Source organism: Gorilla gorilla, chromosome 18 (genome assembly GCF_029281585.2).
Source record: "Gorilla gorilla gorilla isolate KB3781 chromosome 18, NHGRI_mGorGor1-v2.1_pri, whole genome shotgun sequence".
Classification (NCBI taxonomy): Eukaryota; Metazoa; Chordata; class Mammalia; order Primates; family Hominidae; genus Gorilla; species Gorilla gorilla.
In genome coordinates, this window is record NC_073242.2 from 20,364,768 (window position 1) to 20,380,715 (window position 15,948).

General features: G+C 41.2%; 2 protein-coding genes across 16 annotated transcripts in view; one reads left to right on the plus strand and one right to left on the minus strand.

Annotated features, from left to right (window-relative positions):
- Window positions 1–15,948, minus strand: part of THUMPD1 (THUMP domain 1 NAT10 acetyltransferase adaptor) — a 45,888-nt gene that overhangs the window by 13,757 nt on the left and 16,183 nt on the right. Inside the window, exons 2-7 of one of the 5 annotated variants that reach the window (XM_055365418.2) lie at window positions 11,860–12,035; window positions 10,164–10,309; window positions 9,706–10,093; window positions 7,096–7,270; window positions 5,927–6,175; window positions 1,890–5,504 (exon numbers count right to left, since the gene is read on the minus strand). In XM_055365418.2, the coding sequence (XP_055221393.2) occupies window positions 5,098–5,504; window positions 5,927–6,175; window positions 7,096–7,270; window positions 9,706–10,093; window positions 10,164–10,246 (1,302 nt within the window). In that variant the 5' untranslated portion in view covers window positions 10,247–10,309; window positions 11,860–12,035 and the 3' untranslated portion in view covers window positions 1,890–5,097. Of the gene's footprint in view, window positions 1–1,889; window positions 5,505–5,926; window positions 6,176–7,095; window positions 7,271–9,705; window positions 10,310–11,859; window positions 12,041–15,948 lie in introns of those variants that run through there. The other 4 variants (XM_063700032.1, XM_055365420.2, XR_004067646.3 and 1 more) reach the window with 4 other exon arrangements.
- ACSM3 (acyl-CoA synthetase medium chain family member 3) overlaps window positions 1–15,948 on the plus strand; it is a 78,715-nt gene that overhangs the window by 13,752 nt on the left and 49,015 nt on the right. For 3 of the 11 annotated variants that reach the window (XM_063700030.1, XM_055365410.2, XM_063700029.1), the window contains exon 1: window positions 9,605–10,197. The exons of 1 other annotated variant lie outside the window; for it this stretch is intronic. The gene's annotated coding sequence lies outside the window, so the exon portion shown is untranslated. Of the gene's footprint in view, window positions 1–9,604; window positions 10,982–15,948 lie in introns of those variants that run through there. 7 more of the 11 variants (XM_055365408.2, XM_063700024.1, XM_004057309.5 and 4 more) reach the window with 6 other exon arrangements.

Consider the following 15,948-nt stretch of genomic DNA (forward strand, 5'->3'; position numbering starts at 1 on the left):
CAAACTAAGACCTAAGCTAAAATGTAGATTTTACTGGATTTTGACTTTATAGTAGCTCATTATATAGGTAGAGGGCACCTTTTTTTGTTTAGCCCTAAGAACTTGAAAATGTTTTGTTAGAACAGTATAAATGCATTATAAACTAGAGCCTTTAATCAACTCTGCAATACTGAATCACTACTAAGATTCTTTCTAGAAATAATTTGTCCCATTCTGTATAAGAAAAGCACAGTGGCCAAGAATGGCCAACTGCCTTGTTTTTAGGGACAGCACTTGACTCATCTATCCTAGGACTCTTGGCCCTAATACCCATATAAATTCAAAGAACATACCTGTATGTATCAAAGGACCCCATTAATATTCAGAAAGAATATCCAAAGAAACCATGAAATCTTTCCTGAAACTTTCATCAAATAAGGATTTAAGAAAAATACTATATAAAGACATGAAGATGGCCCTGTAGTTTCCTTCTAACCATGGAATTGGTTGATACCGACTGATCCTCTGCATGAAATTTCTATTTTAGTTAGCATCATTTCAGTCAAAAGGTAGTAAATTTCAACCTAAGAACTATTCAACAATTTCTCCATTACATTCACTAAATTAATGAACTTTTGACTTTCAGAAAGGCTATTTAAGGATATTTTAAAATACAGTAGTAGTCTTATTTTGACAGAAGAGAATAAAAAGAGGATTTTTATGGTCAAGTCAGGGCAGAAAACTGTACATATTCCAAATTATGCCTAAAAAATCTTCTCCAATCTCCAGGGTCCAGCTCTGCAAAGACAAGAACTAAGTGTTCTTTTTGCATTTAGGTGAAGTCTCCACTTTCTAGAACAGTAGAGACCTAGGACTAGTTTGAACTAGGGGAAAGCAATGGGGTAAAGGGATTATTACTTCCTTGTGGCAAAGCATTTAAGTGAATTTGCACTAAAAACCCCTAAGATGGAGCTACACTGTCACCCTTCCTATACAAACAGAACAGTTTCTGGTGTCTATGAGATTCAATAAGCTTAGGCTAAGATAATCTAGACTTTAAAATTCAGTCTCAGAGTTTCATGCAAGCTCTCTCCTATTGCAAAGACAATTGGAAAAATGGAATCAAATGTCTCATAACGTTTTTCCGTCAATTAGGTGGAATTTGTTCAAGAACTCCCAAAGACAATCATTGGGAGAATCAAACACGTTTTAAGAGACCAAGAATAGGGACGAACATAGCTTGATAAAAAAGCTGAAGGGTTAACTAGTAATATGATTGCTTTCTCGATTTGTTCCTGATAATTCAGTGACTACTCTCTTAAAATGTTTAAGATCCTTCCTGGTTTAAGTTTTTGTTTTCTACTTAGCTAAAAAATTAAAAAGTAAATAAAAGCCTAAAAATATATGGATGAAAATTGTTTCAATAACCAAACTGACAAAGGTAATGATGGTTTCTAGTGTTTAAAATTGCAGGAGTCAAATGATTACTTAGAAAAAGAAAGTGCACAATGAATCTGTATTTCATCTATCTTGTGCCTAATTCAAAATATATATCCTAAATGTTCAAGACAATTTCTTCTACTTAACAAATTTATGAGACCAAACTTCAATATATTAAAATACTGTTAAAATGAGGAGTATAAATAATTCAAAAATCAGTAAGTGAATTTAATGAAAGTAAGTACTGTATTACTGTGGCTCATTTTGAAGCAAATTAACTGTAAAATATCTGAAACTTGGATTTAGGAGTATTAATTATTCAAGGGTAATTAATAATTTTTTAATATTTTTTAGGATCATGTCCATGACATTTTATAATTTGACATATAAACATATTTTATGATATATATATACTATAAAGCAAGAGATTTACTAAGAGTCAGAAAGAAAGAAAAAATATAGAACACCAATTTTTAGGGAACAAATTTATTTTGATTTTTCTGAAAATATCAGGAACTATGAAAAAACAAGCTCGATTTCTGGCCATACCAAAAGCAAAATACAAGTAAAAATAACATTTGAAAACCAGGCTTAACCTCAGAGAATCATCTTTTAAAATACAAAGTTTAACATTCTTTCCTCTATGGAGCTAAACAAGTTTTCTAAACCACAAGACTGCAGTTTTATTTTTTATTTTTTTAACTGACGTAATTTTTTAAAAGAAAAAACAAAAGGGGAATAAAAAGCACTTCCTACCCTGGAATCTCGTCATTTATAAAATAACATGCTCAAATGTCAGTGAAAATAAACAGTTGATAAACCTGAAGACAAGTCTTTTAATGAGTTCAGGTTACAACCAAACACAGGATTTTGTAACTGGGGAAGAACAGCTTGTATAACAACCGATTCTTACCAAATACAAATAAATATAAAAGGCAATTTAAAAACAAACTGTATAATCAAAATCTTTCCGTAAAGTAGCAGCTTTCACAAAGTAAAAACAATTTAGTTCCACAGAGTTGTATGCTCTGTAGGCATATGGCCAATTTTTTTCCGAGTCCTTTTGTCTTGCACTATCAAAATAGAATCTTTGTCTTGGAGCAAGTCTGCTGAAAAAGGCACCAAAATCCTATCCTCCCTATTCCCCTGATATTAATAATCCTCTTATCATTGCAAGGTAACTTCAATGTCATTAAGTATTAACATTCTAAATATGTAAAGCTATAGAAGGAAGGTCCTGCCTATTCTCTTTGCCCCTCTCAAATCATTCTAGTCTGGTTTACCAAACAGAACCACCAGCTAGGAGGATAAAAATACATTCCCATGTTCACTAGCCATTAAATGAACATAGCCACTTGTGCAGGAAGCCTAACATTTTTAGGACTTCCTAACTTTTTAATACTTAAGGATAAGTCCATTTCTACAAGCTAACTATACAGCTCCTTAATATTCTTAATCTGGACAATTTACTTTGCAGACTTTGTTGGTGTCTGCCTTTTCAATTGTTTTACCCAAAAATAGGCCTTGAAAAAACTTTCAAATTCAGGAAACCCCTAAACCCCTGCAGAGAACCCTCATGGTATGTGAGTGTGAGCACTAAGTTGAAGAATACTCTTATTTCACAGAAATCTAGGACTGTCAGACTAGGGCTGAGTTCATTCTCTTCCTTCAGAGACAAAATTTCAAGCTGAGCAGATTCAGACACAAGGGTTCCTCATAGGTTATATACTAGTGCTGGGAAAAGGAGAGAAAATGCTATTTCATTGAGTCTTGTGGTTCCTCCAGCTGGGTTAGAACAAGATTTGAGAGTTGCACCCTTTATTTTCAAGGCCAAGTGGCTGCAGAAACATTTCAAGAATTCCTCTGGCAAGGTGGCAAGTCAGTTTCCTTTTAGATCTAAGACTCTTGTCGCTTTAAGAAAAATTTTTTTCCCCAGAACCTTTCAGAGACTTGTCCATTTGTTCATGTGATGAAAAACGTCTGCAAAATAGGCTACTTTCTATAGTCATTTTTCATTTCCAAAGCACTCAGCAAAAGCTGGCTGTTTTATTGTAAGTACTCTGGCAATTCACCTTTCAATTCAAATATCCTGTAGAGAACGCTTCCTCTGAGAAGCCACTGGATGTCTGTATGGTGCAGGAGGTTTATGTGCTGTCTGTCCGGGTTTTCATTTTGGGTGTTTTTTGTTTTTTTTTTTTAACATTTTTGCATAAATGGGTCTTTGATACAGGTAACCAGTTTTGTAACATTATTCAGAACATCACTGTATCTTCAAGTTTTTGATATCAGCATCTCTGTGGAGAAAGCAGTGTGCTATAATGTCAACGTCAGGACTTTTTTTTTTTTAATAACACAAAATGACTTATGGAGACAACCACTGATGGGGCACCAGGAGTGTAGATACCAGACCTCTGGTTATCAGATATGATGTCACAACATTATATATTGGCCTTTGTTCTGGCAGGCTCCTAGCAATAGAAAAAGTTTTCTTTGAATTTCATCATTTACAAATCTTACAAATGCTACAGCATGACAATTATTAGTGAAACCTGTTGACTCATCATCCTGGATAGAGAAGCTGCTGCTTTTCAGTTAATGACACAAAACCTTTTTTGCATCATATGAGATATCATCAGTAAAGCAACTTATTGAGAATAAAGTCTTTTTAATTTTGTACTGCATCTTGCCCCAGCATTTTAATGTTATTAGATTCTCACCAACCATGCATATTTTCCTTTCCTGAGATAAGTTCTGCTACTAAATAATTTGCTTCTTAAACTTTTTGACTAAAGGTGATTTCTGAACAAAAGCCTTACTGTTTTGATAGTCCAAAAGCCATTTGAAAATAATGAATATCCTTTCTTGTCAAGTGGCTGTGATTTATTGTTACAATTGCTAGTTTTGTAAGTTGCATGCCACAGACAATGCACAATGGGACAGGACAGCTTGGACTGAGTCCACATAATACCCTTGAGAAGTAGCTTTCTTTATAAAGACAGAATTTCTTTGTATCCCTTGTTGCACTAGTATACTGAAGTATACTCAGAAGACTGAAGTTCTTCATCACCAACCTTTTCAGAAATGTCTGTAGTTCTATGCCTAAAATGGTTCTCGTCTCTCTCACATCTTGCCTTCCAAAATTGCGACACTGGACTGTCAGCTTTATTACATACAAATATTAAAAACAAAGTAAAACAGACATAAACAAGAAAATCACAAAAGTACAAAAACTTCACTAAACAATTCACTTCTAACCTACATGATCCACATTTTTGCAATGTTTACAACAAAGTGGCAGGCGGACAGCTGAGCTGTGGCATGTAAAAACTCCTTCCTTAGAATGAAAACTTCCCTCTGATTTTCTGCTTCACAGGTAGTTCACTCCCTTAAGTCAGCTGGCATTGCAGAAGAGGAGCCTGGGAGAGGCCAACATCCCCCTCCTATCCTCCCCTCTTTGCAACAGCAGCACATGGGTCTGCCTCTACATAATACCATAAAGGCTGAAAGATCCCTAACAAAACTGTTAACAGGGCTGCGCAATCATTGCTCACTACTGTGAGAACAGCATAATGCAGCACACAAATAAAAAACTGTTTTTAGTCACAATTTAAGGTGGAGCCCCAGCAACATCTCGTAGAGCCCCAGGTGAGAAACCCACCTCCAACACCAAATGACTTCCTATGAGAGGTCATTTTCATTTGACTTGGATCCTTCTGTGGCTTGACTTGCAAGTTCAGGTTTGGCTCCTCCCTCATTTACCACCTGTGGATTAGACGTTGGTTTTGTCTGCCCCAGCTCCTCAGTATTCGCTGGTACCTGCTGGTTATTTTTTCCTTCTGCTGTGTTGTTTTGGTCAGATTTGTCTGCAGATTCCAGTTTAGCTTCTTTCCCATTTCCCTGCTTTGAGTTAAGCTGTGACAGATCCTTAGGGCTCTTCACCACCTCCTGGAGATTGTATTTTCTAAACAACATGTAATCTTTCACAACACTCAGGCAACAGACAGCTTTGATGATTTCTACTACCACTGTGTACTGTGGATTGGTGAGATCCACTTTATTTTCTGAATTGAGGGTGCACACTATTCCTGTAACAAAAACAGAAAAACACATAGCTGAGGAGGATACCATTACATCTGATAGATACAAAAAATCTTTTTGTCTCTGTTTCTTGTTAAAACAAGACATACAGTAATCCACTCTTCTATGTGGACTTCAAATAATCTGAACCCTTACGATAAATAAACACAAATGAAACCCTACAACATTTAATAAGAATTTTTTTCCAAACAAAATTCAATTTCGAGTTAAAAAAGACTTTTATCGAACTACCAGAAAATCTCATATCCGACATACTGAAATCAGTTGATTTAATACTATTTTAAGAACATTTTAATATATTTGTTCTACACTCAAAAATGTAAGCCTTAAATCTTTAAAAAGAAAAAAATCCTTAAAAAACAAGTATTTACCATTGAATGCCTATGGAAAATCACTAAGAGAAACATACCTGCCAATTCTCTGATAACTTCTTCTCTATTCACATGACTGTTATTTCGAGATTTGTACACAATCTGAAATGTCCCTTTGTTTGGAGCTTTAAACCAGGGTTCCAAAAATGTTTCTGCATATTTTTTCATATCTTCTAAAAAAGCCTTGCATGTGCCTGAGATGGGTAACATTCGCAAAATAACTCGAGTCTTCTTTTTCTTGGTTTTGTACATATCCTGGAGAATATGATGCACCAATTTCTCAGGCTCTTAAGAAAAAAAAAAAAAGTTAAGAAGATAATTTCTCAGGCATCTTAAAGATCGAACTCTAAAATGAATTTTCACTGGCAATGACATAAGTTGACAGAAGAAATTCTCATAATGAATTTTAAATGAATCTACCTAGTCATTCTTTCCAACCAATATTTCTTCAGTGCCTAATACGTACTATAATGTATCTAATATATTTTAACTTTTCATCATTATTACTGCTTGCACTAGAAATGACTGTTTAGGTAGACACCGTTGTTAACATTTTTGTGATGTCCTGAATTATCCAACCGTAACACCATGCTGTTGTTTTCCTGTAACAGAGTACATTAAACACTACACACTTTTTTACAAAAAAAAAAAAAAAAATTCTGTGAGTCACTTTAAAAGATGTAATTAATCCATTAGCTAAGTTAGCACACAAGTCTAAATCTCAGACCCAAGAGGAATCCCAGAACCATGTTGGGCACAAGATCATGAAAGGGAGGTCCTCAGGCTGCAACTAGCCTACATACAAGTATATTTGGGGCTGCTCTGAAAATCTGTAAATTAGTTGACCACACTGAAAAACAAAAAAACTCCAGATTTCAAACTTCTTTTGAGAAATTCAAATACCTGGCCCTGCTTGGCTGGAGCTGAGTAGCAGCTGCCCCTTATTTACACAGAACTGGCACTCTAGTTCTGCCTTAAGTTATATACGAAGGAAGCAGCAAAGCCAGGTTTCCACTCATAAGCCAATGCTACGTCCACCACCCCATTCTACCTCTCCACAGGCCAACTGCTAATACAGTGTACAGAAGCTGCCATCAAATGATTAACTGAGTCATGCCCAAGAAGCCATTTTGTAAGCAGTATTCCCTGAGACAGGAAGATACCCAGATGTTATGAGATCGATAATCTTAGCAAGTATTTGTCACACCTATCCCAAGTGTCCTGATGAAGACAACGTTATTTGCTCCACTTTCCACTGACTGGAATCTTCTTAACCTCATCTCTGTAGATGCCTTAATGTCACCAACTTCTTTCTTCAAGGCAGCCTCCGCATCATCCTCCTCTCCCTCACTTCCAGAGGGCTGCTGATCCTTGTCTGTAAACTGTTTGCATAAAACTAATGAGCAGAAATGACACAACAGCTCACATTTAAACACTATAAGTAATTATTTATGTGAAGTCCCTGGCGGCAGGTGGCTCAGTATTGATTTTTTTTTTTTTCTAAAGATGGAGTCTCGCTTTGCCTCCCAGGCTGGAGTGCAGTGGTGCGATCTTGACTTGCTGCAACCTCCGCCTCCTGGGTTCAACCAATTTTCCTGCCTCAGCCTCCCGAGTAGCTGTGATTACAGGCGCATGCCACTACACCCAGCTAATTTTTGTATTTTTAGTAGAGATGGGGTTTCGCCATGTTGGTCAGGCTGGTCTTAAACTCATCAGGTGATGCACTCGCCTCAGCCTCCCAAAGTGCTGGGATTACAGGTGTGAGCTACCATGCCCAGCTGACTCAGTATTGATAATAAAGCTTTTTTTATGAAGCTGGGACACCACACCCTTCAAAACGTGGAGCAAGGCCGGAAGTGGTGGCTCATGCCCGTAATCCCAGCACTCTGGGAGGCAGAGGCAAGCAGATCACCTGAGGTCAGGAGTTTGAGTCCAGCCTAGCCAACATGGTGAAACCTTGTCTCTACTAAAAATACAAAAATTAGCCCGATGTGGTGGCAGACGCCTGTAATCCCAGCTACTCAGGAGGGTGAGGCAGGAGAATCGCTTGAACCCAGAAGGCAGATATTGCAGTGAGCTGAGATTGCACCACTGCACTCCAGCCTGGGTGACAGAGCAAGACTCTGTCTCAAAAAAATTAAAAAAAAAAAAAAATGTGGAGGAAGAGGGAATTCCCGCAGACTATACAATGTAAAATTTGAAAATGTTTTCAAAAGCATCCTGACAGTTTGAGGCAGAGAGAAACGTGCTGACCAGATCAATCATTTTAGGGTGGACCTTAACACCTTGACCAGGTATCTGTGTGCCTCACACGACACTGTCCTTTTGGTGAGATTAGACCAAATACCTGTGGAATTAAAAACCCTTACTCTTGTTCTATTAAGGAACAAGGCACAGAAATACATTGTTCAATAATTTTGGCCAAGCATGGTGGCTCATGCCTGTAATCCCAGTACTTTAGGGGGCAGAGGTGGGCGGATCCCTTGAGCCTAGGAATTTGACACCAGCCTCGACAACATGGCCTGAGAACCTGTCTCTACAAAAAATACAAAAAATTAGTCGGGCATGGTGGCACATGCCTGCAGTCCCTGCTACTCGGGGGCTGAGGCAGGAGGACTGCTTCAGCCCCGGAGGTGGAGGCTGCAGTGAGCAAGATCATGCCACTGTACTCCAACCTCCACCTTGGGTGACAGAGCAAGACCGCTTCCAAAAAAAGAATTTGCTCAAAGTACAGGAGTAGACAGGATATGTACTTGTTGCCCAGCTCTCTGCCCCCTAGTGCCCAATGAAATTGCCAGTCAGGCACAATAATAATTGTATACATTTACAGAAACTTTATTACATACCAGTATGTACTTTATGTACATAAGCAACTCACTAGCCAGTCTTAAAGTATTCTCTTTTTTATCTAGCTCAGCCGCATCAAATAATGTGCCCATGTCCGAGTCCCCAAGCTAGTAGAGGATGAGCCGTGAATTTAAATTCCCTCTGTATTACCCTTCTTCATTTAATTCCTCAGTGTGCACGTGTGTATTGGTCCAGATTCTAAGCCAATAATATGATTTCCAAACAGTAAGACTTTAGGTTATATTGGTAGAAGTTTTTACGTTCTAAAATGTATTTTAAGTGCAATAACTAGCATTAGTAGTAAACCTATTATTTCAGAGATATTATTGCTTCAGGTAAACACATTATTACTCCAACTTCACGAGGCTGTCATGAGAAATGTGTTTCTGAAAGAGCTTCAGCACACCGTCTGGCCCTCAATGAGCAATCCTTAAGTGGGAGGTAGGCCGGGCTCAGTGGCTCGCGCCTGTAATCTCAGCACCTTGAGAGGCAGAGACGGGAGGATCGCTTGAGTGTAGGGTTTAGGACTACCATGGGCCAAACAGCGAGACCCCTTGTCTACAATTTACAAAACTTAGCCGAGAGTGGTGGCGGGCACCCGTAGTCCCAGCTACTCTGGAGGCTGAGGCAGGAGAAGTCGAGGCTTCCCTGAGCTATCATCACGCCACTGCACTCCAGCCTCGGCAACAGAGCGAGACCCTGTCTCACAAAAATAAAAATAAAAGTAATGGGAGCTACCGTGGTTACTGATGGCAAGAAAAGGTGCAAGCACTTCAAGCACAAAACCGATAGCACCGAAGTCTGCGAGCGTCTCAGGACTAGGGACGGAAACGCCGGCGAGGCCACGCCCCTACAGCCGCCACGCCGACGACCCGAGGCGCGCATGCCCATACCGGCAGCCATCCCTCCACCCTTCCCTCCTCCCGCAAGGCCTGGCAGCCGGCCCGCCCGCCCACTCCGGGACCGGTACCTTTTCTGGCCCATACATGTCGTCGCCGTATTCGTTGAGGAGGCTGTAGGCCTCCTCCACGCACTTGCGCTCGTTCATATTGCAGGTGATAAGGATGCCCTGTAGCCCGGGCTCTAGCTGACGGGGCCCGCCAGCGTCGCAGCGCCGAGCGCGCTTGGCCAGCACATACTGAGCCTTGCCTTTGCGCTTCCCGCCGCCAGGCTGAGTAGCCTGCTGGGCAGGGGCCGCCATGGTGTGCGCAAGCTGAGAGGAAAGAGAAACGTTTCTCCGCTGCTGTTGGCGTCCTCCTCTACCGCCGGCGTGAGCTGGTGACGTCAGATATGAGCGACGGCCTCCCCTAGCCTGCCTCGAAGCCTCATTCCGTGCTGCGCCAGGTCCTAAGGCCGGTCTGCAATCGTCAAAGGGGTGGAGTGACACCCGCCCAAGCCCCGCCTCCTGCCCCGCCTCCCGACTGCAACCTGAATCCAGTAGAGGCAGCGTAGCAGCCATTCTGTAAGTGGTGTCGGTGGCTCCCCAAGCACTTGAAGCTGGCTCCAGCCATATAGCTTCCTCCACCCAACCTTGGTACCTGTTCCTCCAGCCTTCCCTATAATTCTGCCAGCTACTGTGGAGGAAAAGTTAAATATTAAATTTGAACTTAATTGAACGTGGACACAATGGTCAAGTCCCGTAACAGGTTGCATGAGCCCCTTGAGGCATTCATTCATCCAGCACTGTTACAGATAACTCTGTACCTGTACTTGAGTTATTGAAAAACACACAATCACAAAAACAAGTTGACCTTTATGTGTTCCTTGAGCCCAGTCGCGAAGGGCCCTCGTGACTGGGCCTCATGCCAATCAACGCATTACAAAAAGAGCCAGGGTCGGCCGGGCACGGTGGCTCACGCCTGTAATCCCAGCACTTTGGGAGGCCAAGGCAGGCAGATCACGAGGTCAGGAGATGGAGACCATCCTGACCAACATCTCTACTAAAATGCAAAAAATTAGCCAGGCGTGGTGGCGTGCACCTGTAGTCCCAACTACTCGGGAGGCTGAGGCAGGGGAATCACTCGAACTCGGGAAGCGGCGGTTGCAGTGGGCCGAGATCGTGCCATTGCACTCCAGCCTGGCAACAAAGCGAGGCTCTGTCTCAAAAAAAAAAAAAAAAAATGAGCCAGGGTCCCAGGCCACACGGAAGCTTCTTGAGACCCCTCCTCCTCTGCGCACGGACAAGTGGCTGACTCTGGAGCCCAGGCTGTTGCTTCCCGGTCTGGTGATGAATCCAACATAGTCTGGTGCGTGTAAATTATATATATATATATTTTTTTTTCCCCTTCTCCCCTTCCCATTGCAATTTGCTTACTATATCATTTGCTTATTATATCTGCATTGCCATTTACGTGGGATAAAGGTTGTTTACCCCCAAAGGTATTGTATGTTTGTCTATTTTTTTTTTTTTTGAGATGGAGTCTCGCTCTGTCGCCCAGGCTGGAGTGCAGTGGTGCGATCTGGGCTCACTGCAAGCTCGACCTCCCAGGTTCACGCCATTCTCCTGCCTCCCTCCCGAGTAGCTGGGACTACAGGCGCCCGCCACCACGCCCGGCTAATATTTTGTATTTTCAGTAGAGATGGGGTTTTACCGTGTCAGTCAGGATGCTCTCAATCTCCTGACCTCGTGATCCACCCACCTCGGCCTCCCAAAGTGCTGAGATTACAGGCGTGAGCCACCGCGCCTGGCCGTATTTTGTCTTGTCTTTTCCCCTCGCGCATTTCCCACATAGAACAATTACTCAAAAGGCTTCCAGTAAATTCCATTTCAGCCTCAATTTTCCAGGCTATGTTTCTATTTCACTTAAAACCAAGGATGTTGGCTGGTGTTGTTTCATGCTGTTTTCGTTGCGGCCTTTTATCCAGTCTTGGCAACTTATCATGTTACTGTCTTTTTAAAAATCATTGAAGATGCCACTTTTGAAGAATGTGTTTAAAAAACAAGTGCTTCTCATACTACTCTTCAGGTACAAACCTCTTAGCAGATTTGAATTCCTACAAAGCCCTAAAAGATGTAATCTGATATTTTGAAAGGGACACCGAATTCACAGTCAATAACCCTAGGTTCTAACCCCAGATCTACCACTATGTCCAAAAATTTTATCATCTTATTGTTTGCTTTTACCTGTGTATTCAATACAGCATTTGATTTTCAGAATTTCTTTGGTGGACACTGCACAGCAGAGATTTCTAGAAGTCCTCAGTTGTTTGTGAAGAGCAGTGTCATGACACTGGCATTGGCCTTCCCCCAAATCTCTCTCTCTTCTGCTGGCTGGATTTCAGTTGCCCACACTCTGCCACCTGTCCTTAGGATATCAAATATTAGCATACAGATAACAAGTTAAAAAATATATATTTCAAGTCCCAAGCATATTTGAGTACTATATGGAGGCAAACTTGAAAAACCAAAACTCAGTTTTGTTAAAATATGTGAGGAGGCAGCTTTAGGCTAAATTTAAGTTTGGCCTAAATCAAGCTTGTCCAACCTGTTGGCCCACAGTCCACATGTGGCCCAGGACAACTTTGAAATTCAACCGGCCCAACACAAATTAATAAACTTTCTTAAAACACTCTGAGATTTTTCTGCAATTTAAAAAATTCATCTGCTATTGTTAGCATTAGTATATTTTATGGGTGGCCCAAGAGGATTCTTCTTCCAAGGAAGCCAAATGATTGGACATCCCTGGCCTACAGGTTTCTCCATACATAGTGAACTCTAACCTAATTGGATGTGTAAACAGACTGTAACTGCTCTTGTAACAAGTAGCCAAATCTCAGCCAAGCACAGAAGCCATGCTCAACCACTCACAGGTGGCTGATTGTTCAAACCATGTTTTTTATTTTTATGTTTTTTGAGACGGAGTCTTGCTGTTGCACAGGATGGAGTGCACTGGTGCAGTCTCGGCTCACTGCAACGTCCACTTACTGGGTTCAAGCGATTCTCCAGCCTCAGCCTCCCAAGTAGCTGGGATTACCTGTGCATGCCACCACGGCCAACTGATTTTTGTATTTTTAGTAGATATGGGGTTTCACCACGTTGGCCAGGCTGATCTTGAACTCCTGACCTCAAGAGATCTGCCCACTTCGCCTCCCAAAGTGCTAGGATTACAGGCATGAGCCACTGCGCCCAGCCAAACCACGTTTAAATAAGGCAAATACTGAGTTGTAACCTATTGGGCTGTTTCTGTACCTTACTTCCATTTCCTGCACCTCACTTTTCTTTTTATGTCCATAAATCATCTCTGACCATGTGGCAGCACCAGGATGTCTCTAAACCTATTCCGGTTAGTGGGTCAGGGGCCTGCCTGATTTGAGAATCCTTCCTTGTGCAATTTAATTCTGTTAAATTTAATTTGTCTAAAGTTTTTTAACAGTTTATTGTATTTCATGGTTGCTGACTGTGCAGAGAATATCCAATGAAGTGAGAAAAATATGCAACCCTGTAGCTCTCAGTCTAGACGTTAGTTATCTAAATCACACCCTCATCCTGTGGCAGCTGCCGGGGCTGCGTCCACTTACTTCCTCTTCTGAAACAGGCCCTTGTCCAGCTCTAAATAACTCAGCCTTCATTTATTCCTTATTATTCTTCTTTGTTCTTTTTTGCTTATTCTTTAGACTACATCTATTATTTCATGGCTGTGTGAACTTTCACCTCCTTAGGTTACCTCCCAGACATGGACAATGGCCCGGTGTCTATCCTTAGACACCAGGGACTCTGTCGCTTGAAAACCTCTCTTAGAGGGGACCACTTGGGGCCAGGCACGGTGGCTCACGCTTGTAATTCCAGCACTTTGCGAGGCCAAGGAGGGTAGATCACTTGAGGCCAGTTCAAGACCAGACTGGATAACATGGCAAAACCCCATCTCTACTAAAAATAAAAAAATTAGTTGGGCATTGTGGTGCATGCCTGTAATCCCAGCTATTTGGGAGGCTAGACATGAGAGGTGCTTGAACCTGGGAGGCAGAGGTTGCAGTGAGCTGAAATCGTGCCACTGCACTCCAGCCTGGGCAAAATCGACTCTGTCTCAAAATAAATAAATAAATAAATAAATAAATAAATAAATAAATAGAGACCACTTGGCACCTTGTGGCACCATCTAGAGTAGATGAAGGTGATCTGAGGAAGTTACCTTTTGTTTTAATTAACCTATTTGCTTCAGATATTCAGAAGGCCTCACAGCCAAGCAAGGGGGGAATGGTGTGACACATTCTAGATTCCCTTTCTGTTTCTCTTCCTAACCTTCAAAGTTACTGTCCCTGAAGTTCTACTTATATGTTCAGTACAGAACCCAGGTAGGAGATGCTCTTAGACACTCCTCGTGTTCTGACCTTGCTCCCCATCCACACTTCCTGCCTTAGTCTCTTGTTACCGAGCATCTTTAGGGAATGGATATCCTGGCTGTGAATCCCAGTCTCCTTCTGACTTGATTCCCAATATCTGCTGCCTTCAGAGTAGGTATCAAGTATGATTAAAAGCCCAGGTTCTAAAGCCAAACCAAATTCAAATTCTGCTTTGGCCATGACCTGGCTGTGAAACTCTGAGTAAGTTACCCAAGCCAAGGTTTAGATTCCCTGTTAGATTTAAAAATAATAATAATAATGGAAATAATAATACTCACATTAGGAAAATCCAGTAAGATCAGGCATGACAAGTGCTTAGCTCTCAGCCACTGTTCAGTCAACATGTGCTTAAAAACAGCTGCTTTCAGACTCAGTCGTGAATCACGGAAGCCTGTTTTTTTCTTTTTGATGTAAGTATCCATCCCTCAGTCTGATCACCTAACCTCATTATTTGTCTATTATTCTCTAATTTAATGGTTCTTTTATATTTTTGGTTTACTAAAAGCTGTTGAATCCTTTTACTTAGGAGACTAAAAGGGATTTTATTTTATTGTTCTATAGACCTCCTCTGTGGAAAAGGGGAATTTAAAAGTATATATAGCATAAAGTAAAATAACATAAAATGTGTAAGACTGGCATGCCTTACCTCTGCCAGCTGGTTTCTGCCTCACATTTGATTGAATGACATCCCACCTTTCACTAGCTTTGTAGCCTCACTGGCAGCACTTGTCACATTTGTGCTTTCATTACACCCAGACGCTGTGTGAGAAACTCACCCAACAGCCTGATCTCCCAGGCTGGAACCCAATTTTAAACCAATGTGAACTTGAGTCTGCCCCTAGAGGAGTCAAATTTGGCCTGGCCTTTGTACCTACTCAGCCCTGCTGAGTGTCCTATACTGATCCCCATCACCTCTAATTAATTTCATTCCACCAGTGCCTGGGTCCCAGTTTTGACAAAGATATGTTTCTCTATGGCAAACTTGGCACTTTGAGGGCCTATGTTCTTAAGGGCAAAAGCCACTAAATCTCTTTCCCTCCAATTTTCTTTCAATTTTATATTCTAAGTCTTTCTTCTTAAACTTTTCCTGGTGTTTTGTGGGTACTTCCTTCCCACTCCTTTGAGATTTGGTTGAATAATCTATGTTCCAAAGTAATTGTTTTGAAGCAGGAGATATAAAAAAAAACAAGTTTTCTTGGAGGCTGACTCACTGCAAGGCCCAGCGATAGACAGGGCTCTGGAAGGACTTTGATAACACTATCTGCAGAGCCAGGGCCCTCAAGGGATGGGTTTCAGAGCCTCTCCCTGCCATCCCAGAGCAGGGATGAGAAAAACAAGTTTTTCTTCTCTTTCAGCTTCCGCTTTCCCCCTTATCATTCTCATAATTATTTTGCAAAGTTTTATAAGTTCTTGTTTTTCCCTTCTGTACAGCATGGCAAGGTCACAAGATATGCTTCAGTTGCAAAACCTGTCACTGTTTAACAAACTGCCTTTGTTCTGCTTCTGTAAGCTTGCTTACCCACCCTGCAGGTTTCACACCATCAAACTGGCCAACCCCCTTTCAAATGCATGTATAAAAGTCAAGCCCTGTCTTTGTTCAGGGCTCAGCCTTTGGATGTTAATCCGCTGGGCTGGTGCTCACCTAATAAAATCCTCCTGTCCCACCCATTGGTCTCTCCTGTCCCTTAATTCCTGCAACAGTTTTATTATTTAGTTTTACTTCTTTGAGCACTTCTAGATCATCCGCCTGCTTCTTACTTTCACTTCAGTCAATGCTCCAAAGAATGAATCACCAATGGTGGCATCTCAGTTTAATAAGTTACAGAAAGATAATTCCATTTGCCACTCAAATCATGCTATGGACTGCATATTC